Source organism: Aquila chrysaetos, chromosome 17 (genome assembly GCF_900496995.4).
Source record: "Aquila chrysaetos chrysaetos chromosome 17, bAquChr1.4, whole genome shotgun sequence".
Lineage (NCBI taxonomy): Eukaryota > Metazoa > Chordata > Aves > Accipitriformes > Accipitridae > Aquila > Aquila chrysaetos.
In genome coordinates this window covers 2,719,665-2,744,690 of record NC_044020.1, presented here as the reverse complement: position 1 = coordinate 2,744,690, position 25,026 = coordinate 2,719,665, and the positions used below count along the sequence as shown (strand labels likewise).

General features: G+C 52.3%; 2 protein-coding genes across 6 annotated transcripts; both read right to left on the bottom strand.

Moving 5' to 3' along the window:
- Nucleotides 1-6,384: 6,384 nt before the first annotated feature.
- Nucleotides 6,385-14,555, bottom strand: SSTR3 (somatostatin receptor 3). Of its 4 annotated transcripts, XM_041129648.1 has the most exons (3): nucleotides 13,577-14,555; nucleotides 7,376-8,514; nucleotides 6,385-6,637 (listed from the first exon to the last, which is right to left on the bottom strand). In XM_041129648.1, exons 1-3 carry the CDS (start codon nucleotides 13,675-13,677, stop codon nucleotides 6,627-6,629), a joined length of 1,251 nt encoding a protein of 416 aa, XP_040985582.1. In that variant the 5' UTR covers nucleotides 13,678-14,555; the 3' UTR covers nucleotides 6,385-6,626. The 4 variants fall into 4 exon arrangements, with proteins under 4 accessions (XP_040985582.1, XP_040985581.1, XP_040985583.1 ...); XM_041129647.1 differs by having other exon boundaries at nucleotides 6,385-8,514; XM_041129649.1 differs by having other exon boundaries at nucleotides 6,385-8,514; nucleotides 10,882-13,667.
- Nucleotides 14,556-14,727: 172 nt separating this feature from the next.
- RAC2 (Rac family small GTPase 2) lies at nucleotides 14,728-24,707 on the bottom strand. Of its 2 annotated transcripts, none has more exons than XM_030041295.2 (7): nucleotides 24,483-24,707; nucleotides 21,375-21,446; nucleotides 19,576-19,693; nucleotides 17,986-18,048; nucleotides 17,115-17,274; nucleotides 15,696-15,830; nucleotides 14,728-14,991 (listed from the first exon to the last, which is right to left on the bottom strand). In XM_030041295.2, the coding sequence occupies exons 1-6, from the start codon at nucleotides 24,515-24,517 to the stop codon at nucleotides 15,700-15,702; spliced, it is 579 nt and encodes a 192-aa protein (XP_029897155.1). In that variant the 5' UTR covers nucleotides 24,518-24,707; the 3' UTR covers nucleotides 14,728-14,991; nucleotides 15,696-15,699. The 2 variants fall into 2 exon arrangements, with proteins under 2 accessions (XP_029897155.1, XP_029897154.1); XM_030041294.2 differs by having other exon boundaries at nucleotides 15,700-15,830; nucleotides 24,483-24,706.
- Between the last annotated feature and the right edge of the window lie 319 nt (nucleotides 24,708-25,026).

The window sequence follows — 25,026 nt, the reverse complement described above, 5'->3', positions numbered from 1 at the left end:
GGTGCCCTCGGGTTACCCTGTAAGAGCAACTGCCCTCCACCGTATTGGGTTCACTGATCACCTCTGGCCAGGCTGCAGAGGGGGTTGGGAAGACTAGATGACCTTTAAAGGTCCCTTCCAACCCAAACTATTCTACGATTCTGTGATCAGATGAATCTTTTCCAGCCTGTGGACTCCACGGCTGTGCGCAAGGCTTGTGTAACAGCCAGCCCTTGTTACCCAAGAGCGCCAACACAGTATGAAATTACTGGCTTAGAATATCTTGTACATCTCTGAGGATGGGCAGGCCTGTCGGACGTCAGCTGCCTGGCTACATTTCTCTCCTAACTTCTGCCCATGTGCGGCCTGGACCGACCAGGAGCAACGCATTCCATGGCTTTACGCAGGCTGCTGCCGAGTTTGAGGGCACTGCTGCCAGCAGGGATTTCTGCTGTGGGCTGCTCGGCAGCCTGGACTGTCTCACACAGAGATCAAGGCCTGGCAAAGCCGCTACATTTTTTTTTTTTTACTGCGCGTTAGCTGAAACGCCACGTGGCTGAGGAGCAGCTGGAAGAGCCGTTCACCTTTACTCATCGCTGGGGCAAAGCTGTTGCTGGACCTGGCAGTCTCCGGCACTAAGCATGAAAGCGTGAGCTTGTGTCCCACTTCCCACTGCCCCCACAGCTAGTCCGAGACACTGCGTGTCTGCCAGACACGGCTGAACGGTGTATCAGAGACTGGCTGACACGCTGCATCAGTTGGAGATGCTTTGCAGCTAAGGGCGCATCACCCAGGCTGTCCTTCTCCCCATAGGTAGCTTTTCCAGCTTGAGTGTCCCATCTCTCACCCCCACCTTGTGACCCTGCCTGCGAGAGCGCTGAGACAAGAAATTGCGCCGGTATCCACCCCAAAAATCTGGCAGGTGACTACAAGCGCTAACCCTGGCGCAACCAGCAAGACTTCGTTGCCTTGTGAGCATCTAGGCCCAAGAGCCTGGGTGGGTGGGCGATACCAGGCGACATTGCAGCCTGTTTGAACCAGTTCTTAAAAATAACATTCAGCCAAGCCTGCTGCTGCCTTCTGCTTATCTACATCTGAATGCCTCCTCCTCCCATCCACTCCTAGGTAGACCCAGGAGTTTCTACCCCTGTGCTGTCCTCTCCTACACACACTCCTAGCCCTACCCTGAGCAGTTATCAGCAGTCGATCACTACTGGGAGCACCTCAACTCTCACAAGGAGCGCTGAGAAAGGTGGACAGTGGTTAGGGCACGAAAATTTTCTTTAGAGGTACCCATGAGCTTTCTCACCAAAGGAACAAGCGCTTTGTGGCAAGAGGGGGGAAGCTGGTGTTTAAGAGCTCACGGAAACTCTTGGATCTGTGACAGGTACTTCCCACTAAGGGAACCACCCTGGCACAAGGGGGTTTGAAACAGAGAGGTTCTACCATTGCTTGGTAGCACTGTCCTGAGTCTGGTCCTAAAACCAGTCAACAGGGCAAGAGTCCTGCCATGTTCTCTGGCCATTCGATCCAGCACGAGCACGTTCATCCCTCCACCTTCAAGGCGCGGGGCACAGGTGGCGTTCAATACCCGTGCAGCGAAGCTCAATGCTTTTCACAGCAACAGATCTCTGCTGCAACTGCAACAATGATGCCTTGCAGCAGGTACAATGCCTCCGAGGGTCTAACAGAGGGGTCTGCATGGATCTCCAGGCCCACAACCTGCATGGTGAATAGGTGGGATTTCCAAGAAGATAGTGGTGCCTCCCTCCGGCACCGGCGCTGCCCGGCTGCCTGCAAATGGCAAGCAGCCTTCTACTCCTGCTGATGGTTGGCACCCGTGGCCGGAGGGCAGGTAGGGACAGAGGTGGGTTTATGGTCCTCCATCCTCTCTGCAAACTCCCACCCGCAGCTTAACAGCTGCTCCCGTTAAAGACCACCGAAGGAAAACAGTGATGGGGCGCAGTCCGTGCCTGCACAGTTTGTGAATCAAGGCGTATAGATTTCCTTCCCACGCAGCCCTGTTTGTCATGTATAGAAGGACACGCTGCAGCCCAGGCGCTTGTCTTTGGCTGCATTGAAGTGCCCGGTGTGTGTTTGTGTTTGTGCATGACATGGTAAGTGTGAGATCTGAGTGAGCTGGCTGTGTTGTGCATGGCGTTTGCATATTTTATGCTTGGGAAGGCAAAGAACACCAAGTTTTCGTGAGCAAATATTTGCATATTTTCCACTCGTTCGAGCAGATAAAGCATTTCAGTTCTCTGTTGAATCCTCAGGAGAGCCAGGAACATCTTCTTTTCAAGGGTGTTTCCCTTTCTTGTATCTCCCTGTCTCTTTTATCTACTGGCTACCCTATTTCAACAACTGATTAACTGCTTCCTGCCCCCTCCCCACACCCCCTTGTTCACGGTCCTGTACAGTAGCTGAAGCAGAATGTGGCCTGGACAGTTTTGCTGTTGCCTGAGCTGAGCTGCTGTGTTTCCCTGCTGATGACAAATACAGCAGCTCCCTAACAACAGCTTCAAATGACATTAAGTGTGGGCTGTGTTAGTAACAGCCTGGAAACGCACCCTCGCCTCTCCACGTTGGCACCCCTCCCCAGTCACCATTCACTGCCCTTCCAGTTTCTCTCTTGAAGATCCACTGCAGAGCAAAAGGGTCACACTGAGTGTGTCCGAAGCTGCTCCGAGCCACTGTTGGGCTGGCAGAAATGTGCTTGGGTGTGCAGGTACGGTGGGCCCGTGTGTGGGGAGGGTCATTTGCAGGGTCCAGTTGTCATCTCCCAGTTTTAGCCCATGCTTGGGCTGTGTGTATGAAGGTGTATGATGTGCTGCATTCTTGCGTTCATGCTTAGGGCAAGAGGTACGTGCGTGTCTGGATATGTGTGCATCTGTGTGGGTGGCCACATATGGTCTCATGCACACAGAGCTATACTTGAATCAAAGCACCCACAGCCCTGAATATGTATATATATATTTATACACATTCACACAGTCACATGTACCCACTCATACAAACATGCTATCACATAAATACTCATTTGTATGCATGTATACACATCACATACATACGCCACTCTCTTTCTGCTCTTGTGCACTCTGACGTGTGCATAGGAACTCTCTGGGCAGCTGGCAGAATGGGGTCTCCGTGTCTCTAACACCCCATGTATGATCAAATGTTTGCTGGGAAGAGGCATTGCACAATGCTGCTGAAATCATTGCGGCCCTTTCTAGTCTTGCAGCTCCGATCTCTACGTGATGAGAATAAAACCTTTTGTGCAGCACAGGGCTTGATGGAGCCCTTATCTCCGTGTCTCTGCACCCAGAATAGAAAAATCCATTTCCATATCTGACTGGAACAAATCCCCCTGAACATGGCCAGAATTTCACTTAGCCACTGCGCACGGTCCCCATGGCCTCTGGGTTGCCTGGAGTCAACGGTACCATCGTTAGGAGAGGGAGAGGGATCACAAGGGCCATCGGATTAATGCTATTACCACAGAAAAAGCTGGGGATTCACCAGGAGGATGACAGTGCTGAGGAGAGAAGCAGGGGTCAGGAGGCAGCGAGGTACCGTCCATCATTCCAAACGTCTGTTCCTATGGAAAACAGCCTTTTAATCAATGGTGATAATTTGCAGAATTTTGTAGCGTTTGTTTTCTCCTCATGAATTTCAGACAAAAAATACATTTCCTTTTCCCTCCTCCAGTCTTATTTTCGGTTCATCTCCTTTTTTTTCCCCCCAATTTGTCACTGAAAAATAGGATGTGGCGTAGGAGGGAGAAGAAAACACAAGGCAGAAAAATATGATGCTTGTGACCCTTTTCTTTTAAGCTCCTGTTTAAACCAAAGACCCCCATTTTTTTGCAGTTCTCCCTGGAACACATTCTGGTTTTCCCCAGCAGGCTCCCCTCCAGAGCTGCCTTGCTGGTGGGCTCAGACACCACGCATCAAAATGATGTCTCCTTGGCGCGCTTGCTTGGTGCTGGCATTGCAGTGCTTGGGCCCTTCAGAGATATAGGTATTTTAAGAAACCAACCAGTTGGTGGGGTTTCTTGAGTGGTGACTTGCAGCAGATGGAGCTGCAAAGGCGTGCGAAATGAAGTCTCAGCTCAATTCGGTGGTGAAGGAGAGAGTCTCCGTTAAGTACGTTGGCAGCCAGGGAACTCCCCCACCTCCCCACGGCAGCTGGGCAGCCACTCTGCGGAGATGAAAACCTTTCCTATAGCTGCCCCCCACCCATCTGAGCTGCCTCCTGCAAGGTCCTCATTCACTGTCACATGCCTTCTTCAATGCCTGGTCATCAACCACGAACAGCACTACATGCTCCCCAGCTAATACCATTTCTCCTCTGTCCTACTGTGATTGCTGTGCCAGCGGTGCCCAGCGTTCACCTTGCCCTGCTCCTCACTGCAAGAGGAATAAGACAGACCCCCATTTAAAGTGCTGCGGTGTCCATCTGTCTGACCACTTGGTAGCCAGACCTTTTAATCTTCCTACTGTTTGTTGCCCCATATAGAGGCAGGAGCTTTGGCAGTTCATCTTCATTGTGCTAGGATTTCTTGATTGTGCTTCACCCAGTGGATGCTGTGGGAGCTCCCCAAGCAAAAAAAAAAAAAAAAAAAAAATTAAAAAAAAAAAATGCTTTTTTAGTCCAACAGGCTGAGTATCCCATGCCCATAAATAGTTAGGTTGCTTTTCTCAATGGGGCCCACAGTGTGGGCAGCTGATGCATGGATGGAAGGAGGAGGAGATGTGAAGAGTTAGCAGAGGATAGAAACTGGCTACCAAGCACTTTCTTTTCCCCCTGAGTTGAACCTGCGCTCCTGGGTGTCTGACTGCCCACGCTCAGGGGAGCAAGTGCACTTTGTAAGAGGAGCTAAGCAATAGCTGTGTGGTATCGCTGGTAGCTCAGCTCCCGAGGCTGAGCCTTCGCACCAGCATCCCCAGCTCAAAGAGGAAACAAGAGGATGGAGGATTCATAGGGACAATCTTTCTCTGTCAGGGAGCTGATGGCTGTACCAGTGGCTGAAAGCACAGCTGAATGCCTTTTCTCGGTCATGTTTGCAGTCCCTTTCCACCCTTCCTCTGCTCTCTGACCTGGCTGGGACATGTCTCCTCACCTGATGCCCTGCGACGGTCCTTTCCTGACCTTGGGTGCCCTGGACTGCAGTTCTCTGGATGCCTGCCAGGCTTTCACTTCTCACATCGCTTTTGGGTGACCTTGTCTTTTGCTTCCTCATAAAGTGGTTCTGTTCCCGTCATCCTCAGCTGCTGCAGCTTGTTCTGCTTTCCAGTCCAGGGCTTTTGTCTTCTGTCCCAGCACACCTGGCCCCATGCCATCCCTTCACATCTCATCCCTTCTCTCAAGTGACCTGTGAGACATCTTTCCATCACCCAGCCAGCTCTTATCACTGACCCTCCGTGGACTGCCTCCTCCAACATCTCCTGGCCTCAGGGACCCACCAGGGTGGGTCCCTCCTTCCCAAATTTATTTGTGGAGAAAAGTGCCCAAATATATCCAAGGGCTCTGGTATGAGAGTCTTCTTGATGGCTGTAGCTTAGCAACAGCATTCGTGGAGAAGTTCAAGGTGTGGGGACAGACATTTAGCAGAATCTGCAGGAATGAAGCCAAAGTGGAGAGAGAGACCTTCATCCCACCCACCTTCATACATTGCTGCTCCTCTAGCCTGCACACTCAGACGGGTCCACCCACAACTTCCCTCTAACAACCGATGCACAAAAGCAAGCACTCATCCAACACACAGCAACACACATACTCTCACACTCTTACCCAAGCATTCACATGTGCGCACACATTTCCATATATACTTGCATGCCTATACAACTGTATCTACACTTAAACATCCCACAATTACATAAACACACTTCCTCATCTGTGTTTGTATACCCTTATACACGTGCATACCCCCTTATGTACATTTGTACACATTTATACACGCCCCACAGCCACACACAGATTAGCATCAGTGCCCAACCCGCGCACATCTCCCACCAGCCCCGACTCCTCGATCTCTGGTCCTGTTCAGCCAGTCTCATACACGTACAGTCCAGTGATCAAACTTTTGCAGTCAACCACCTTTGTACACATGCAGACACATCATTTCTTCTCCATCCTGGGCCAAATACTCTACCATTTCCCACAAGATGAATCAGTTCCTAGTATTGCCCGGAATCCTGCAACTATAGCTCTCACACACTGGAGATCACCCGACCGACCTCTGCTCCCTGCCCCAATCCTGTACTGATACATGCCTTGATCTCCTGTAGCAGCCAAACATTATTCCATACAGAGATCAACTCATCTCAAAGATATTGTGTATTCTCAGGAGAGCCAAATCTACACCACCCCCCTGCCCTAAACACACAGAACGGTTCTGCCCAGTTGGCCTTTTAAGTCCAAAGGCTTTTTGTTTATTTACAATAAGGCTTAGGGAGAAGAAAAGGGAAAGGGCATTTCAGCTTGTAAGAAACCCTGCCTCCAACCCATGCCTTGTCTTCTTCTGTACCCATGTTACACCTTCCACCAGAATGCAGGGGCACCAGGAAAACCCTGAAGAATGCGAGGTGCAGGAAAGAAATGTCCCATTTGCTCTCCCAGGTAAGTCTCATCAGCCTGCCCAGAGTCTATGAGAGCCCTAGAAAGAAAGAGGAGGCTTTGAGCAGCCAGAGTGGTCTCCAGCCATGACCAGCATGGGTAGGAAAGTTGTCCCCAAGACATTGGAGCGCTAGAGAAGGGTCAGCCATTCATGCAACTGGCTGGTATGTCTTCACTGCAGACATTTTCCCTTCCTGTTTTTCTTTTAGGGTAAACGGCTTCTCATGTTTATATGGAAGATAATCAAGGCATTGAGAGGCCTTTTTGTTGTATATGCCAGTTGAGGACTTCCTTGAGGTGCCACAGTCAGATGGCAGCTGATGCCCTTCACAGCTGGGTGATCTAAGGATGGATCATGCAATCTAGGGCTGACCTTGTTCTCTCCATACTGTCAGTGCCCATCATCTCTTCAGCTCTCCCTGGATGCTGTCCTTCCTTTACCTGGCACCACACAAACCTCGGGTGTCCCTTCCAAAGCCAAGAACGATGCCTTGCTTTTTCCACAAGTTCATGGAGCCTGCTTCATCTTTAAGCAGAGTCTTGGACTTTAATATTCCCTTCTATCAACATCTCCCATTGCCTTTGAGGTGGAAAAGCACAGGGGGTGAAGGGGATCCCATGTCCCAGTGTCTCCTTCCCCTGCACCACTCCTTTCATCATAAATAACTGACATGCAACTTGTTGCTCTTTTCACACCCCACAGGCTCCTCAGGGAGTGGTTTTTGCTCATTGCTTTCTCCTTCCCCACTGGTTAGAGGGTGCTCCTGCCTGTCATTACCATTCTGGGTGATCTTGCTGATCTCGCCCTCTTCCTCTTCATCATCAGTCTTCTCTGGGGGGCATGCTGGCACGTCCTGGCTTTGGACTCGGCGAGATGGCCTGAGGATGGCCCTACGGAAGCCCTGCTTGAAGCGGTAGGAGAGGAAGCCATAGATGATAGGATTGGCACAGCTGTTGGCATATGGCAGCACCACCACAAGGAAGTAGACACCAAAGAGGGACGGCTCCTCTGGCAGTGGGCAGACAACATTGATTATGTTGAGGACGTAGAAGGGGAGCCAGCAAAGGATGAAGACAGCCACAACAGCCACCACCATGCGGGTCACTCTGCGCTCGGAAAGCTTGTGCTTGGAGGACAGAGCCCTCACCCGCCTGCCAGAGGAACGAACCTTCACAACGATAAGAAGATAGCAGAGACAAATCACCAGCAGTGGCCCAAAGAAGCCCAGGGTGGCAGTGTAGACGATGAAGCCAGCTCTCCACACCGAGGCAGGCTCTGGCCACTGGATGTGGCATGTGCTCATCCCTAAAGGGACGTCTGAGAAGACGACCACGGGCAGCACCACTACGGAAGACAGCACCCACACAGTTGCACTCACAGCCTTGGCCACCCGTGCTGTCCGCCATTTGGAGGACTTCCCTGGGTGGACCACGGCCAGGTAGCGATCTACACTCATCACCGTCAGGCAGAAGATGCTGGTGAACTGGTTGATGGCATCCACAGCCATCACCAGGCGGCACATGAAAGACCCAAATGGCCAGTAGGACAGGGCATTTTGGGCAGCCAGGAACGGCAGGCCCAGCATGAAGAGCTCATCAGCTAGGGCCAGGTTCAAGATGTAGACGTTGGTCACCGACTCGCTCACAGAGTGCCGCAGGACCACATAAATGACCAGAGAATTCCCAGCCAGCCCCACCACGCAGACAATGAGGTAGACCAGGGGGATGAGGACACCGCTGATGACCACACCAGGGCTGGCAGTGGTGGAGCCGTTGGGGGTGGTGAAGCCTGCCCAGCTGCCAGAGGCATTCCCTTCCTCCGACACTGCTGGCGTGGGGAGGCTGAAAGCAGAAGTGTCCATAGCAGAGGCAGGGAAGAGGGTGGGTGGCAGCGTCCTTGCAGGATCAGTTAGCAATCTGGAAGTGAGAGGAGGAGAAAAAAGCCATTGATACTAGGGACATGACAGCTGAACAAGCCACAGATAAAATCACCACATTAACTGTGTGTAGGTATGGACAGGCATGGGAAGTTGAGGTGAGTTTGTGGATGCTGGAAGACGTAGGACAATATTGACCCTGTCTAGTCCTGGCAGGCACAGTGGGCACGGAGGGAGAAACATAGACATGGCTCAATGTGGGCCAATAGAACCTCTTCCCTAGGGAAAGAACCACAGACTAGGATAGGGACAAGGAAATTTCTCATTTTCTGCTAATGGCTCCAATAGAGAGGACATAGTCGCCAGGGGCCCGATTCTCATTTGTGAATGGCAGGTGCCTTACAAACAAAAGAAGGAAGAGCATCCAGTGATAACGCACTATTCCAACTCTGTCTCCCCCATTCACTGAGTATCCTCCCGCTTGCTGAAGCTCTTTTTGGACTGGCCAGGTTATCATGGGGTTGTTAGCCCCACCAGCAGAAATGAAAGCACGTCCACTCTCAATCTGAGCCGAGAGGCTGAGCTCAGCACCTGAGCTGGAGGGTAGCTGGTTTGTGTTATACCAGTTTGAGAGTAAAGGAGGAGCCAGATTATTTTGAGTACACCAACAGGGATCAGTCCAGATCTCTCTTGTCTCTTTCTCTCTTGTTTTCTCTCTCTCTCCTTCTGCACCCTGCAACACACTGCTAATGGAAGAGGCTCTGCCTGCCCCAGCTGTTTGCGACACCAAAGCAGTGTCCCAGCCTTCCTAATCTGAGGTGCCCAATTGCCCGTCACATCAGGGTTTGGCATGGAAACAGCACTGAGCTCACTCAGAAAGCCTTGAACAAACAAGCTCTCCACTCGCCACCAGCAATCTGCTGACAGTGGGTGAGAAGCTGCAGGGAGAGAAGAGACAGAGAAGGGAAGGACGTGCCTTTTGTCTTTTGTCAGGGCTCCATATATGTGAGATACAGAGCCCAACACACACTCCAGACCAGAGACACCCTGGAAAACCTTATGCAGGGGAGATTTGTGATGCTTGCAGGATCACTCCGGCTCTGGCAAAATTTTCTGGAGGTGTGGACTGGCAGGGTTATCCTTTTGATGAACTAGCTCCTTGGAAGGGAGGATGACTTAGTGGAGGAGAACATGGACCCTGAGGCTCACCTTTACCCATCCCAACAAATCTCTTAGGGCTCTGAATCTCCTTTGTTACTGAAATGAAAACTGGGGATCTCAAAGGAAAGGACTCCCAATATTAACTACTTTCAGGAGGCCAAAACACTCCAGAGACTTTTCTCCCAGATGGGATTCTCTGTACCATCACAACTTTCTTCACAAATGTCTTAATATTACAGCTTTTATTCTTTTTTGTAGATGTCATTCTGACTTCTGGAAACCTTAGGGGAGACCTGAGCTTTAGATGGATTCCTTGGATATCAGATAGGCAAACACAGAGATTCCACAGATTTATCAAATCTTATCCTGAAAGAACCTCATCTGATAGGCCCCATAAAAACACCATTGGGAAACTATGTCTTAAGGGCATTTCTACACACTATTGCATAAATGTTTCCTGCTGTACTTAAATGAGCTTTGAAGGACTGGAATTGTTTAGACTTTATTTGCAGGTGCCTTGGGCTGTGACACACTGTCCTGATAGAAGCCCATCTCTTGGGGTCCTGCAGTACTGGGTTGTCCCGCACATGATGAGTGGCTGCAATGAATGGGCAAAGTAGGAAGTGATTTGAAACTCTACTTCTAGGCTCGAGGATCTTTCCTCTGATATTTTTTTCCAGTGCTGTTCCAGTGACACAAGCCACTTGTTGGAGGAAAGGGGAGGGCAGTGGCTGCTCTGGGGACAAAGGTCCCTGCAAAGGGTGGCAGAGACCAGAACAGTACGTTCATAAAAAGATGATCCTCTAAAAGGTGGGGACATAGTTAGGAATCCCTTTGGATGTTCCTCCTGCATGCAAAGGAATTTCCAAAAAAAGCATTTGAAGGCAGCCCTACAAATATCAAATATGGATGGGGACGCTCATGCTGGGGCTGAAAAGCATTTGGGGAAGTGTCTGGGGTCCAGACCTCAAAGCTGATTTCTCAGGCTGTGGTTTAGCAATGCAGTAAACGCAGCCTCAGGGCTCCAAAAGCCCTATCAAAAATGCTAAGGTATGCAACGCAAAGCACTGATTCACTATAAACTCATTCTCCTGCTCAGACAACTGCAGTAGAGAAACTTTGTCTTTAAGCAGGCATGGTCTGTCTGTACCATTCTAACTTTGCCAAGTACCATCTACCAGCTCAAACGCTGCATCACACATTCTGGCTAGTTTGACAGAACAACCACTGGACACCAGTGCCTCATCTGGGTTGGGTCCACTCTGCTGCTGCTTTGGCAACACCTGCGTAGGTAGGAATTGATGAGGAACCTTGGCCTCAGACTGGTAGTGTGTTGGCATCTACTTGGGGGTCTGTCCCTGATGTGGATACCACCTGTTGCAAGAGGCTTGGGATCCCCTAACGGGTGCTGCCAGAATATACCTGCTCCGTACATCTGGAGAGCAGGAGTAAGGCAGAGAGGTAGGAAGAGATGGTAAACCGGTGCTACCGCTTTCTTTAGGAAAAACAAAAGAGATATATTTCTGCGTTGAATGAGAGGAGGAGGTGGATGCTAAAAGCTGAGCCTAGACCCGGTTACAAAACAGGAATAGAAGCTGGGAGGGACCACAGAGTCCAATAACCTGCAGCCCCTCTTGCCACCCTCCCCTCCCGTTTTCCACAGCCCTGCTCCAGCTCAGGACTCCCCCTGCCTCACCTCGGGGCTGAGCTCTCTGGTAGGGACCAGGCTGGGCTGGCAGAGTTGGGGGGGTTTGGGGGGGGCAGGTTTCCTTCTCTGGGACTGCAGAGTTAACTTCTGCATGGACTCACCCCCGCGGGAGACAGCTGGGAAAAGCAGGCAGAGCCGCCTGGTACTTACGTGTCGTTGGGATGTACATTTTCCTCTGCTTCACCGGGAGGATCCGTGTCATGTTTTTTTCCCCTTCCCCTTTCTTAAAAGCAATTGAACAAAACGGTCCCGGGAGGGAGCGAGTCCCACCATCCACTACCGAAGACGCAAGTCCTTCCTCCTGGACCTGCCCATCGCTTCCCTCCGTGACTGGTGTGGGAGTGGGGCCCACTCCAGTACCCGCTGGTGTCCGGCCGGGGGATGCGCGGACCCTCACCCTCAGGCCGGCGGGTCTCTCCCCCACTCTCCCCTCACCATCTGCGGGGGAAGGGGGGGTTCGTCTGCCGGGCTTGGGCAAACGGGATTGAAGTGGCGGCTACCGTGGGATGGCTGCCGCCAGCCAATGGGCGCCACGCACGGGAACACCGGCAGGAGAAGGAGAAGGAGGGGATGGACGATGGGGCTGGAGAATGGGAGAGGAGCGGGGAGGAGAAACCGGGATGGAGAATTAAAAGGGAGAGAGGGGAGGTGCGGCAGAGGGGCGAGGGGAGAGGGGGAGCGCAGAGGAGGGGAGGATGGAGGGAGTGTGGTAAAAGAAGCTGGGGACGGTGGAGGGGAGAGGGAGAGGGAGAAGAGAGGGATGCAGAGAGCAGCTGCCTGGTGGGAGAGCGGCGTGGTGGAAGGGGGGGACCCGGCTCAGCTCCCCTAGGAGGGGGGGAGTTGTGGCAGTGAAAAGTGCTCTGCGAATGCCCACGGGCACACCGGAGAGGGGCTGCCTGTCCTGAGGATCTTGCGGGCAGGACAGCTGCTGCTCAGAGCTGCAGGGACACGGCAAAGCCTTCTGGCTGGCAAGATGCTCAGAAACCGGGGTGGATGCTGAGCACACAAACCCTTCTCCCTTCTGTTCTGCCCTACGAGCACCTCCAGACGGATGGAGCTGAGGGCAGATGGGCAGACAGGGGGGCTGTCTGTCTCAACTCTCTCCCTCCCCTGGCTCCATGCACAATCTCACTTCTTTTGCACCTTTTTTGGGAAAAGGGTCCGGTTCAACAGCCCCAAACTCTCCTGCCAGATTTCATCTGTGCTGCAAGGAGTGGACCCAGAAGAAATGGGGCAGGGCAAGCAATTAAGCTCCTTTGTGTGAGCAGTCCTCCCAGGAAGAAAATTAGGATTTCCCCATCCCATTCCTTGCACAAAGTGCTTCCCTATAGTCCTCAGCCCCTTCCCTGCCCTGCAGCCAACATCAGTGACTCCTTGTGCTGTGCAGTCACCCAGCTCTTGAAATCTGGCACTGCTGTTATGAGCAGTTAAGCTCCTAGGGCCAATTCCAACCTTAAGAGAAGTAGGGAGTATCTCTGCGAGCAGAACATAGCCAGGGTCTAAAACCTGGCCTTCCAGACCTGCCTGAGCAGCCAGTGCTGCTCAAAGGTGAACCGGTGAAGACAGTACAGGGCTTCAAAGCTGTCAGGATGCCTTTGCCTAGATCTTGGCCACAGTGCTGTCTGGAGACACACAGGAGAGATGAGCCCTCACTGGGGAAGGAATGGCATGGGCAGCACCCAGTGGCTATCTTTGTCATGGCAGGGCAGGTATCTGCAGCAGCATGCAGGGAGCCCCTAGAAGAAACGGAGCCATGCAACAGCAGAGCTCTACCCAGGCCAGCTACCCCTTGCAGGCCTTGTTAACATAAGCAAAGTCATTAAGTTCAAAACCTCCAGGTCTCCAGCTTGCTTCCTCAATGCTCAGAGTCCTGCCTCAGTCTCTGCCTCAGCTCCAACGGGGTTGTGCGAACCGCTTGAATTGTGTTGGAAGGAGAGCTCAGCCTGTGCACCTCCACAGGTAGGCAGGTACATGAATTTTGTTTCATGCGCACGGTGAGCCCCTCCTCTCTGCATTGCTGTACGTGATAGGGGACAGGGCGGACTGAGAAGGTAAAAGCCAAGACTTGAAAACTGGAGAGGAAGTAATAACCCACTGGGAATTCATTGGTCTGAGTAATGTTTAGGGTGTTTAAGGGAGGCTAGATACCAGTCTCAAGGGCTTTGTGTCCCTTGCCCACACCAGAGACTTCATTTCTGCTCTTCTGGACTTATGTTGACACAATTTACATTACCTTTGGAGGGGGCTTGGGCAATTCATCCAGCAGCGCATATGCAATGCAGACATTTGTGGAACTCGCTGCCACAGGATGTCCTCCAGCGTTGCTCTGGACATTATCAGTGAATAATGTGTCACACCACTGAATTAACTGCCTTACTCAGATCTGACCGTGAATTGAATTTGCAGAAATTTCCCTGGCAGCAGGGTACCTCAGGGCCTTCACTGTGGCGCGTTGTTGCTGACACCACCCATGCACCTCCTCAGCGCGGGAAGCAGCCTTTGAAACTCAGAAGTGATGCTGCATCGGGGAGTGGTAAGCTGGCTCAACTCCACCGTTTCTCTGTGCCCTCCTAGGACTGCAGGATTTTGCAGTGCCAATCATTGCACCCTGAGCCCTCCTCCTTCCCTCCCTCCCTCCAGCAGTGGCAGTAGCAGCCACCCTGTAACACTTCTTACTCTCAAGTCCCTGCAATGCATCAGGAAGGCAGGTGCTCACAGCTGCTAGATCCATAGTACCGCTGGGACCACTCTCTTCCGCTTAATTTTAGTGACTTGGAGGCAATTTGTCTGGACTGGTGACTCATTCCTTGCTTTTTTTATTCCCCCCCCCCCCCCCCCCGTTCTCGTTCTGCCTGTGCCTGGCAGTGTGAGCGAGTGCCGGTACCGATACGACTGCCTGTGACGTGAGCTTAGGAGCATTAATGCAGAAATGTTTCGGTGAAAGTGTGTCCCCAGCAACCTGCAGGGGCAGTCCCCACAGAGAGGAGTCTGGGCCTGGGTGTCCCCTCCAAAAACCTGCATCTCATCCTCCGTGTGTCTCGGAGGGGAGACAACTTTTCCTTTGAACACATGGAGGCTGAGAAGAGAAAGGGCAAAAGCTGAGGTGTAATCGTCCCGCCGCCTTTGGCCGGCACACGATATTCGCACTTTACTGAGGAACGCAGGGGGCTCAGCTGAGAACTTAGCAACTCGGTGCATGAATCAGGCCTCGTCTCTTCATCCTAGAGCGGCTGGGGCTCCCCGGTACCAAGCTCAGCGTGGTGCTGCCTGGGTTGTCACTGCCGAAGGAGGGGTACGGCTGGCAGATGCCTCCACCCCAGCCGTCCCGTTGTTCGCTGCTTCGGGGCTGTGTCGTCCCGAGGTGCAACACATCACAGACACGGCAAGAACGAACGGTCTGTTTATTTGGTCTTATTCACTACGTTGTAACCTCGGAGGTCGGTGAGGAAGGGAAGGGGCAGCTGGGGTGAGGCGAGTGTGGGGAAGTTGTGCAAACAGACAAACCAGTGCTACAGACCCACCAACAGTCTTTCAAGCCAGCAGAAGTAAAAAGCGCAGTGACCGCCACAAGGTACTGAGCTCCGGGATGCTGGAGCCATCGCTCTCCTGTGTGCTGGGCAGAGCCTGGCATCAGGACGGGGCCGGGATCTGTAGCCAAAACCACGACAGACCTCATGAAACCAGCTCGGCTATTTTCCTGCTCTCCCTCCCTCTGCCCTGGTGGTGGTGGGAGAACGAAGGGGCAGGGTCCCAGCTAGAAAGTTCTCACTCTCCTCTCTCCTCAGGCTCTGGCCAGCTTTGCCTCTCATCCTGAAGCCTCTCTGCTCCCTTGAGTTGAAGGGGAAGGGCAGATGGGGACAATATGAGGAGTCCTGGGGGAGAAGCTGCTGCCTGTCAATGTACAGCGACACAAAAAACACCTTGAGGTGAGCAGGGCCTGGTAAGATGAAGGGGCATTGGGCAACCCCCATGAATAAGGAACAGCTTTTTTTTTTTTTTCTATAGGCAAAGGCTGTGGCTTCACAGGTCTCACAGCTGGTCATCCCCAGGGCAGCCTGGATGCAGTTCCCTCTGTGGCAGAAGGTGACAGTTCTTCTCTGTGAGGGCAGAGGTGGAAAATCTTGGGCCTCCTTGCACCAGGAGATGGGGGCAAACCTGGCCATGGGCAAGCAGCAAGGAGGGGCAAGTGGTTCAGGGGTCCGTGTTCTCTGTCATACCGTGTCCTGTCCCTTCCCCAAGCAGGAGAACTGTCTCCCTCTCTCTCTTTGAGGCTGACCCATCCCACCAGGCACAGCAGGTTACAGGAACCCAGTGCCACTGGTGTCACTCCCAGGGATCCCTTTTAGGTTTACTCACTTAGAGAAGGCTGCATACACGTTTCTTTGTCCGGGTGGGCTGCGGACAGAGGACTGCTCGGATGGCCTCGTCAAACACCGTCTTGAGGCCGCGCTGCGTCAAAGCCGAGCATTCGAGGTATTTCACGGAGTCTGTCGGGAGGAAAGCGGGTGCTGTAATGGGGAGGAAGGGAACTGGGGAAGGCAGTGGGGGTACCCAGGAATCTGCTGCCAAGGGTGCTCGGAAGAGAAACATGCAGAAGGAATACCACAGATAGCGTCAAGAAGAAAGAGATGCATGGGCCTGTTTCACCAACACGTTTCTGGCTCACATCACTTCACAGCCACAACACTCTCCTCCCTCAGTGCCCATTTTACAGCGTCCTGAGGCACACACACACCACGGAAACACCCCCTGAGTCTCGTCTTGAGACGAGGTCTCAGGTCTCCTCAGGCTCAAATGTCATTCAGACTGCCTGGCCTCAAGCACCTCTGGTGGCATCTCAAATCACATGGCACCTCCCTTTTGGGACTCTGTACCCCCAAATTCTCAGAGGCGTTGTGCTGGAAAGCAAGGCACCTGGCTTTTCCCTGAACTGAATAAACACAGCACAGGTGATCAAAGCCATGAAGCATTGTCAGGACGCACTTCACTCGCTCAGGTAGTCTTGACTTGAGGGCAAAACTTGCCAGCTGTACAAGACCAGAGTTTGCCTATTCTCCACTCTTGTAGCCAGAGCAGAGCCATCGCTTGAAGCCAGCTATGTTATCTTGACCGGACACCCTCTCCTCCAAACTCCCGGTTGAAAACTTCTCCCTCGAGCTGTGTTTCCCAGCCTCTCTCCTGCCTCTGCATGCTGCATTTGAGAAGAGAGGTTACCTGGAACGGGCATTTGTGCATTCCCCAAAATACGGGAGGGAGCTGATGCCCCTGAGATGAATGGTGGGGTGTGACACACATACCCGGGGGGGGTTGCGTGTATAAGCCCCGCTAGTCAGAGGCAGGGACGGGAAGCTGCAGTTGCAACTCTTCCTGAGAGATGTCAGAAAACTCACTCTCTTCCGCTTCTTTCCGGATGTGGAGGAGAGGCCTCTGCCCACACAGCAGCTGCGGCTTTCACAGAAAAATATTGGCCCAAATAGAAATAGCAGAGTAAAAGGGGAGGGGAATGAGCAAGTGTGTATTTTTGTGTGTCTGTGTAGTATGGTGGCCAGAGAGAGGCAGAAAACAGAGGGTTGAGGCTTCCTCAAGGAGCAGATCTCCTTCCTGAGTCTCCTGAAGGGCGTTTTGTCCCATGACCCTTGATGTGTCTCCCTGTGTCCCTCGGAGATACCACTGTGAGATACCTCTACAAAAGCCTCATTAGGCTGAGGGGAAGCCCTTATCTTCTGCCTCTTTCCTTTCAGTAGGTCCAAGATGTTGCCCCAAGCACATACCGATCTCCTTGGCCAGAGCAAGGCCCTGAGGATAGGTAATGGGGGATAGCTTCTTCTCCTTCAGCTTCTCAATGGTGTCCTTGTCATCACGAAGATCCAGCTTTGTGCCCACAAGGATGATGGGAGTGCTTGGGCAGTGGTGCCGCACCTCGGGGAACCACTAGCAAGGGAGCAAAACGGCAAAGATGTGAGGAGAACTCACACATACGGGCATGCACAAGGGAAAGAAAGAGGCACCCCTGAAAAAATGTCAGCAAGGTAGCTAACACCCTGTCCTTCCTCGCAGCCCTTCCATCCAGTGTTGGGCACTGTAGCCTGGCCCAGGCCAGCCCTTGTTGCTGGGTCCTCATACAAAATCCCTGGCATGGAGCTCAAATTCTGTTAAGCAAAAGCACAAGCTGCTCTTCACCCTTCATGGCTCCCTGGAACCCAAGGAAGAACCTGAAAGTGGTAGGAAGGAAATACTATGTTGTTCTCCTCCTCATCAATCTCTCCCTTCTTCCCTCACTTCCCATCCAAAGGCTGTGGGTACCTGCTTCTCATACCCTATGGACTGGTCCTGCTTGTCTGTGCTGTGACAGTCTTGGCTGGAAGATGCCGTCAGAATATAAGCCTGTGGTCTCACAGCTCAATAGCCCACCAAGATGAATACTAGCCTGTTAATGGGGTTGGCCACTTTCTTTGAGATGACCCAGAAAAGACATCTGAAGGAGGCTCATATTTTAGTCCCTTCTGATTGTCACAAAAATGATATTACCTCTCTGAATCTAGAGGTCCTGTTGGCAGTCCCCACCCACAGTCACTCTCTTTGCAAGACCACCACCAATCTCACCCTCCTTAACCCCTGATGGACCAGGATATTGTGTCTCACCTTAGCACGGACGTTTTCATAAGATGCCGGGCTGACAAGGGAGAAGCAGATCAGGAAGACGTCCTGTAGGCATACAACCATGGTGCAGAGTTAGGATGAGAGCATGGGATTGCATGACAGGAGGCAGGTAGGGTAGAGAAGATCTGGGTGGGCAGCATCGTCCCTCTGCAGCAGAGGGTCATGGTAGGGAAAGCTGTCTCTCACAAAGTAACACAGTCCTGACTGCTGCTAATTGCCTCCAGACGAGAGAAAGATATTTGCTCCCCTGACTCATGGTAACCATAGCCACCATTATCAGAAGAGCCAAACGTTTAACTACGAGGATGGGGTTTTTGCGGTAGGCACAGTCATCCTCATGGGAAACAGCCTGACAGCGTCCTGCTCATTTCTCACAGAACACTGTCGAGCTTTCAGGCCAGAATAATTTTGCCTGCTGTTGAGACAGAACTAGGCTCAGCCCAAAAAGTGCACACGCAGGATGTAAATGAGGCGGAGTTTTGGTTATCCACGTAAGCGTTTCTCCTGGGCATGGCAGAATATAGACTTCCATTAAAAACAAAACAAAAACCCAAACCAAACCAGCTCTTCAGGGTTATATTTATTTCATCCAACTTCACCTAGCTAAAACAAGGGTGTCAGGCCCAGGCTATCCATTTACATACTTTTACAAGTATCAGAGGCAAAAACCTTGGAGAACAGTTCCCCCACCTATCCTTGCGTTGTGTCCCAGGGTGGGTGCAAGCATCTTGTTGAGAAATACATCTGCTTGCACTGACTGCAGAAGGAGCCTAGGCAAACAGCTTATACCAGGAATCCAACTTTTAGGTGGCTGAACCTAGCTGAAATAAATAGTGCCCTCAATTCCTAGCCCTTTTGGTTGCAATGGCAACCTTCAGACCAACACCTGAGGCAGCAGGGTCTTTCTGAGCTTGCCAAGAGACTGCTTAGAACAACATCCTCCAGGGAAGGTGACCTTTAAACCCTGAAATCACTCTGTCAATGTGGTGAAAATGGTGAAAAACTGGTGAACGCAGTATCTGAGGCATCCATTTGTTCTGCTAGAGGCTTGGGCTTAGTTGAGGCATCAGCAGATCGAATACATGCATCCACACATCAGATCCCTTTTAAAAGGCAGAACCCAGAATAGTGGGGTTCACAGAAATGCAAGAAGCTCCTGCCTCAGCTCCTAAATTCCCTGAGCCACTTTAACTTCACAAAAGGAGGGGTTTTTACCAGGGCTGTGTAAGGCATCTGCCCCACACTGAAATCAGTGTCAGCTGGGCTCGTAAGTACCTTCAGCTGGGCTCATAAGTATCTTCAGCTGGGCTCATAAGTATCTTTGAAGATCTCGGTTTTGTTGGTAAGTTATATGAGTAGTGAAGTTTAGATAAAGGCTCCAAAAGACCCTCAGATGTCTTTTACCTTTAGGGTTTCAAGGCACTTATATATCAACAGAGGTATTCTCAGAAGGAGGCAGAGAAAGACAGGAACAGCCCTGTCGCTGTTTTGATAAATGTTGATTTTTGCAGTGGGGGATGGAGGCATATCTGAGGGAGGAACAAGGGAGGAGGGGCATGGAGCGTGACCCACCGTCTGCGGGTAAGAGAGCGGCCTCAGCCTGTCATAATCTTCTTGTCCAGCAGTATCCCATAGCCCCAGATTTACAGGCTTGCTGTCAACCATCACGTTGGCAGAATAGTTATCGAACCTGAAATTCAGAGACATCGGCCGTGACTCAAACAGGAGAAGAGGGACCCCTTCCAGTAGTGTTGGTGGGGTTCACTAGGTGCACCCACGAGCAAAGGGCAGTGATTCCTCTTCTCAGCTCACCTGGGTGATGCTGGTTTCCTGTGAACCGCTACCTTACCAAATTCCCGCTCAGCATCAACCTCCTTCCCATCACCCAGCTGTCCTGGACAGGTGCCTGGCTGCAGCTCCACCTTTGCCACCTTGCGTGCAGGTCCATAAACCCTTCAGTTTCCCACTTCTTTCCCCAGTATCCTTCTCACAACTGTGTCTGCTCTAGCCAAGCCCCTGTCTTTCTTTTGTGCCCTAAAACCCAGCTTTCTCCTTAAAAGTGAAGAAGAACCCACGTCTCTAGCTCTGCCAGAGCCCTGCACTCCTCAACAACCCTGCTGGAACTGAGACCAATGTGCTAAGATGTGTTCCTTTACTCTTTGAAAACCCAGCATGAAATATTTGAGAAGAGCTATCAGGATTGCATGCTTGGGAGCAAAGACTTAATGGAAAAAAGGGATATTAAATCAATACAGATGTTCCTCCCCTTGTCCTAGAAAATTTTATTTCAGGTTCCTTTTGGTATTTTTTTTTTCGGGCTAAGGTGAGGGAAACCAGTGATGGGAAGGAACCAACACAAAGACTTTGTGAATGTGCTCACAGCATACGCCGCTGTTGTAAGATAAGCCATGCGGTCCAGGAGCACAAAATGGCCTCCCTTTCACGTCTCCAGACACAAGCTTCAGACAGTAGGAGAAATGGTGTGTGACGCACAAAACGCACAGCCGCTTCATGTCTACATGCTAGGAAGGGATGGTGCCCTTCCACAAACCGGCTTCTGAGAAACGATGAGTTCTTGCTGCCACAGCCATTTTTTTTCAATGTCTGCTGCAAATTGCTCTGGAGAAAAAAAGTGAGGCTCTGAGGTTTTCCCGTACCTGTCCTTCCCAAGGAATCTGAACCTGAGCTGGAGGTCTGACACCTAGCTCCTTTTCCCACCTCAGTGCGCGTGCCGTCATACTCCACATCCCAGTGGTGTGGTATGTGTGGTGTGCATCCCCAAACATATCCCCATGCACTGTGGGGAGACAAATGCATCTGACTGCTCAAACTAAAGCAACCCTGATTTTGCTCCTTATTCCACCAGTCTTCAGGTCTGTCTCAGCCTCGTGCATACATCTGCTGGATTGCATAGTGCTTCTACCCTGGCACTGAGCTGAATCCTGCACTCTTACCATCAGGGTTATCAGTGCCTGCTCCAATGACAGTGGGTGCCTTGGTCAAGGAAGGAAGTGGGGAACCCTGTCCATCCAACTGCCTCCTCTTGGGTCTGGGCCAATTTTTGCATTTTGTAGCCTAATGCCTGGTTGTTTTGCCTAGCAGGACCCCATCTACTACTTTTAAACTTAGCAGGCAGATAGGCTTGGTTTGTGTCTCCCAAATACCCCATTGATACCAGCGTTTTATAAGGCCACTTGTGCTTCTGGTGACAGATCCAAGGTGTAGAGGCACCTTCGCTGGTTTGGCATCCCTTCCTGGCATGGAGATTGCGACCCTGCCTTCAGAGTGCACAACAAGGGGTTTCTGCACCCCATTGCACCCTGCTTTCCATGCCTCCCACCCACCCCAGGACCTGTTTATGCATTACTCACACAGTGGGGATGTATTCTCCTGGGAAGGCATTGGTGGTGTAGCTGATAAGGAGACAGGTTTTCCCCACAGCTCTGGAAGAGAAAGAAAAAATAGCACAAGTTATGGTAGTGTAGGCAATCTTGCTAGGGTAAGATGGGGATGGGGCAATCCTTCCAGACCTCTAAGCTAGCCCTGTCAGGAGACCCCTGGCAGCAGAAACATTCACAGGACCAGACAGCGCGTAGCCGTAAGTTAGACAACCAGCAGGAAGAAAGACAGGATGTCACCCAGAAATGTTTGTTGTCTTCGAGCACGAAGGCTTGTTTTTACGGTCTGGTACAGAGATCACTCAGCTAAAGCGCATCCACTCTGAGATGGAGGTGAAAGCCCATTTTCCAGTGCGTGCACAGTGCTGTACGCTCACAGCCAAGGGTAGGTGTATTGATTCGGTGTAGGAGTGCCATGACAAAGCTGCCCAGCCAGCTACAGCCCCTGAACACAGGCACTCCTGCCTGCTTCTGCAGGTGCTGTGGCCAGGGGCTGGTAGCACCTCTTCTTGATGTAGCCACAACACTCTCCAGTGTCGCCTGCCTGCGGTAAGCTGCAGCGTTGCCCGCAGAGAGAGCTGTAAGCAGCCAGCAAGGTGCCTCTCCCTGTGGCTGATGGAGGCTGCTGGTGGTGTTTCTGAGCTAGAAGCTGGTGCTTCCTCTCTCCTCAGCCTCCCCCACACTCATGCTGCAGCAGGGTGGAGCGAAAATAAGCCAGGGTAGCAGCACAGTCCAGACTGGGTGAGAGCATTGCTGTGAGGGAGGTGGGAAAGGGAGCAGTAAGGTTATCAAGGGGAGGAGAAGGTGTCGTCGGCAAGGTGTAAGGCTATGGTGAGGGAAAGAAGCGGAGAGAAACTGGAAGAAGATAAAGCAGCCAGGACAGGTGTGGGATGGAGAATCCTTCTCCTGCTGGGCTGCTATTTCTCAGGTCTGTGCGGCCTGGGAAAGTCTGGTCATGTTTCAGTTACAGCATGTGTAAAATGGAGGTGGTGAGAACAACCTGCCTCCTCAGCCTATGAGCACAGCCACAGGATGAGGGAGATGTCTTTCCCGAGGGGAAAGGCTGGAGTCTCGCTGCTGGAGATGCTCCATCCACCTCAGCTGTACCTGCAAAGTCCTCTCTCGCAGACCTGCAGCCCTGCCTTTTTGTGTGCCATCAACAGGCACAGCTGGCATCTTCTCCCTGGTCCTGAGGCACCTGCCTCGGTCCCTGCACTGTGGGGCAGCTGAGAAGGGAACTGAGCTCTTCGGCGTGCTCTGACACTTATTTCTTCCTTCTGCCACCTCCCTTTCTTAGATCCTCCTCTCTCAGTCCCTTCTCTTCCCCCAGCTCCCTTGCTTCCCTCTTATCACAGAGATATTGAGGGAGGCCTATGGAGGCTTCCTGAAGCTCTATAAGGAATGGCTCAGGAGATGTATGGGACTGTGGGTGGGTCAGTCATGGAAGGGGGGACAGTTCTGAATTAGTGTGGTTGAACGGAGAGGAGCAGAAAGGGTCAGCGAAGGGGTGAAGGTTACAACAAAGCTGTTGAGAGAAGAGGTGAGGTTAGCGGCACCTGCAAGTTCCTGGGACTGAACTCAGGGAGTGTTAAGAGGTTGGTGATGTGTGATGGAGGGAGCTATGGGGCCAGAACAGCTACGGGGCAACGTGAGGGGCTTAGCTGAGTGAGGGCAGAAGGTCCTGTGGTCGGTAAGGTTGAGCCAAGGAGGGGTGACATGGCTGGTATCACTGGGAGGGAGGTGAAGGGTGGTGAACCAAGAGCTCGGAGCGATGGGGAGGCGACGGGACTGCTGTGTTGCAAGATGGTGAGAGGGGAGGTGCAGTGTACAGAGAAGCAAAATGACGGGACAGAAGATGTTTGAGAGGAGTTGCAGTCAGAGGGGCTGAGAGCAGGACGTGTTGTGGGGTTAGCCACGATAAGAGGGGAATGCTGCCTTGAAGGATAACTACAGAGTTGGTGCAAGGTGTGAAGGGGAAACTGGGGGGTTAACAGCGCAACAGATAAACGCCCAGTGGAGTTGTTTATCCAGCTCTAGCTTGCAGCCTTCAGGGGACTTTTCTTAGAGGTAACGGTGTTTATTTGGGGCTCTGTCCTTCCTTGTCCCTTCTCCCTGTCCCCTTGCTCCAGCCCCTGAGAGTATGTGTAACATCTACTGTTATGTTTGCAGATGTCTTCTTCCCCGGGCGAGTTTTGAAGGAGGAAGTGACGGTGGGGAGCAGGGCTGCTGCAAATGTCTCTTCATCTGCTACCTGATAGCTGCCCCAGATAACAGGCTGGCCAACTCCTAGCTGGGAAATGAATTAACCTACTCCGTGCCAAGTGTGGACTCTCCTCCCCTCCCTCTCCTGCATCTACTCATCCCACAGGGCAGGAAGAGGCCCTGTCCACCCCATCCCTCCCACCCCCAGCAGTACGGACTGCTTCACTTATTGATGGCTTAGATCAGGCCATTTCCAGGGATGACAGGACATGGGCAGTGATGCTATCATGCTGTGAAGGCAAGGTTGTGTTACCTCCCACTCCCAAAGTAGCATATACTTGTGCATATCTCAGTGGATAGAGCTCCTCCTCCTTGTGCCCAACAGAAACCCCTTGCCAAACAGTCTCCCCCACAGCCCGATGCAGAGATAATGCGCCAAGAAAAGGTGAACACAGAGATACTGGCAGACATCTCATCAGGACCATAGTGCCATGCCCTCTCCCAGTCAGTCCCAGTGAGCAGATGGCGTTCAAGGAGCCGTTCACCTGCAGGAGAGCGCTTGCATCTCTTGGGTTTTAAATCTGACTCCTGCCTACAGGTTGGATCTGGCAGCAACACCACCACCTCCTGTGCGTGGGACAGACCTGCTCCACTTTCCATGCCCCCTTTGCAGATGCCCTTCAAAATGGCCTCTTCCACACCCTACCCAGAGGAAGGTCCCGTGCCCTGGGGAGGGAAGAGCGAGCGAGAGAGGGAACGCAATCTGCAGGAGGTCAGAAGCAAAGCTGGGGAAGTTTCACCAAGCAACCACCTTCTTTCTTGCCCCTTGTCACTGCCCCCCCCCTCCCCGCATCCGCAGCAAACCAGCGGGGTACCTACCCGTCTCCCACCACGACGCACTTGATGGCTTGCATGTCTCTGGACCCGTGGCAGAGGACAGCGCCGGGGGGCAAAGGAAAGTCAGGCCAAGGCAAACAGTCTTGGGGAGAGACGGGCAAATTTGGGTATCAGCCCTTGCGCTGCAGTGAGCAGCAGGTTGCAGGGAGGGAGGAAGTGGAAGAGGGAACTTCACTCAACGATCACCCTCCGGTCCTTCCTCCCCTCCCACCACTGCAGCAGCCCTGTGGCTGAGGCCGTTAGCTGAAGGCGGGGCATGCATCACTTCATGGTTGGGATCATGACTGCTGTAATTTTTTTTTTTTTTTTTTTTCCTCCCCACGCATCTCACCCACTCCCTTCCCACCCCATCCCGGTGTACGGCTGGGGGCACCGAACTGCTTTTACAGGGGAGCTGAACAAGGGTTAGAAGCGGGGGGAGAAAGTGGAGGGGTGGATTTCCTCCTCCCTCCTTTATCATCCAAACTTCGGAGGAGGTGCAAGCGGGGAAGGGAATCTGAAGTGGGAGCAGTGGGGTGACGTGGGG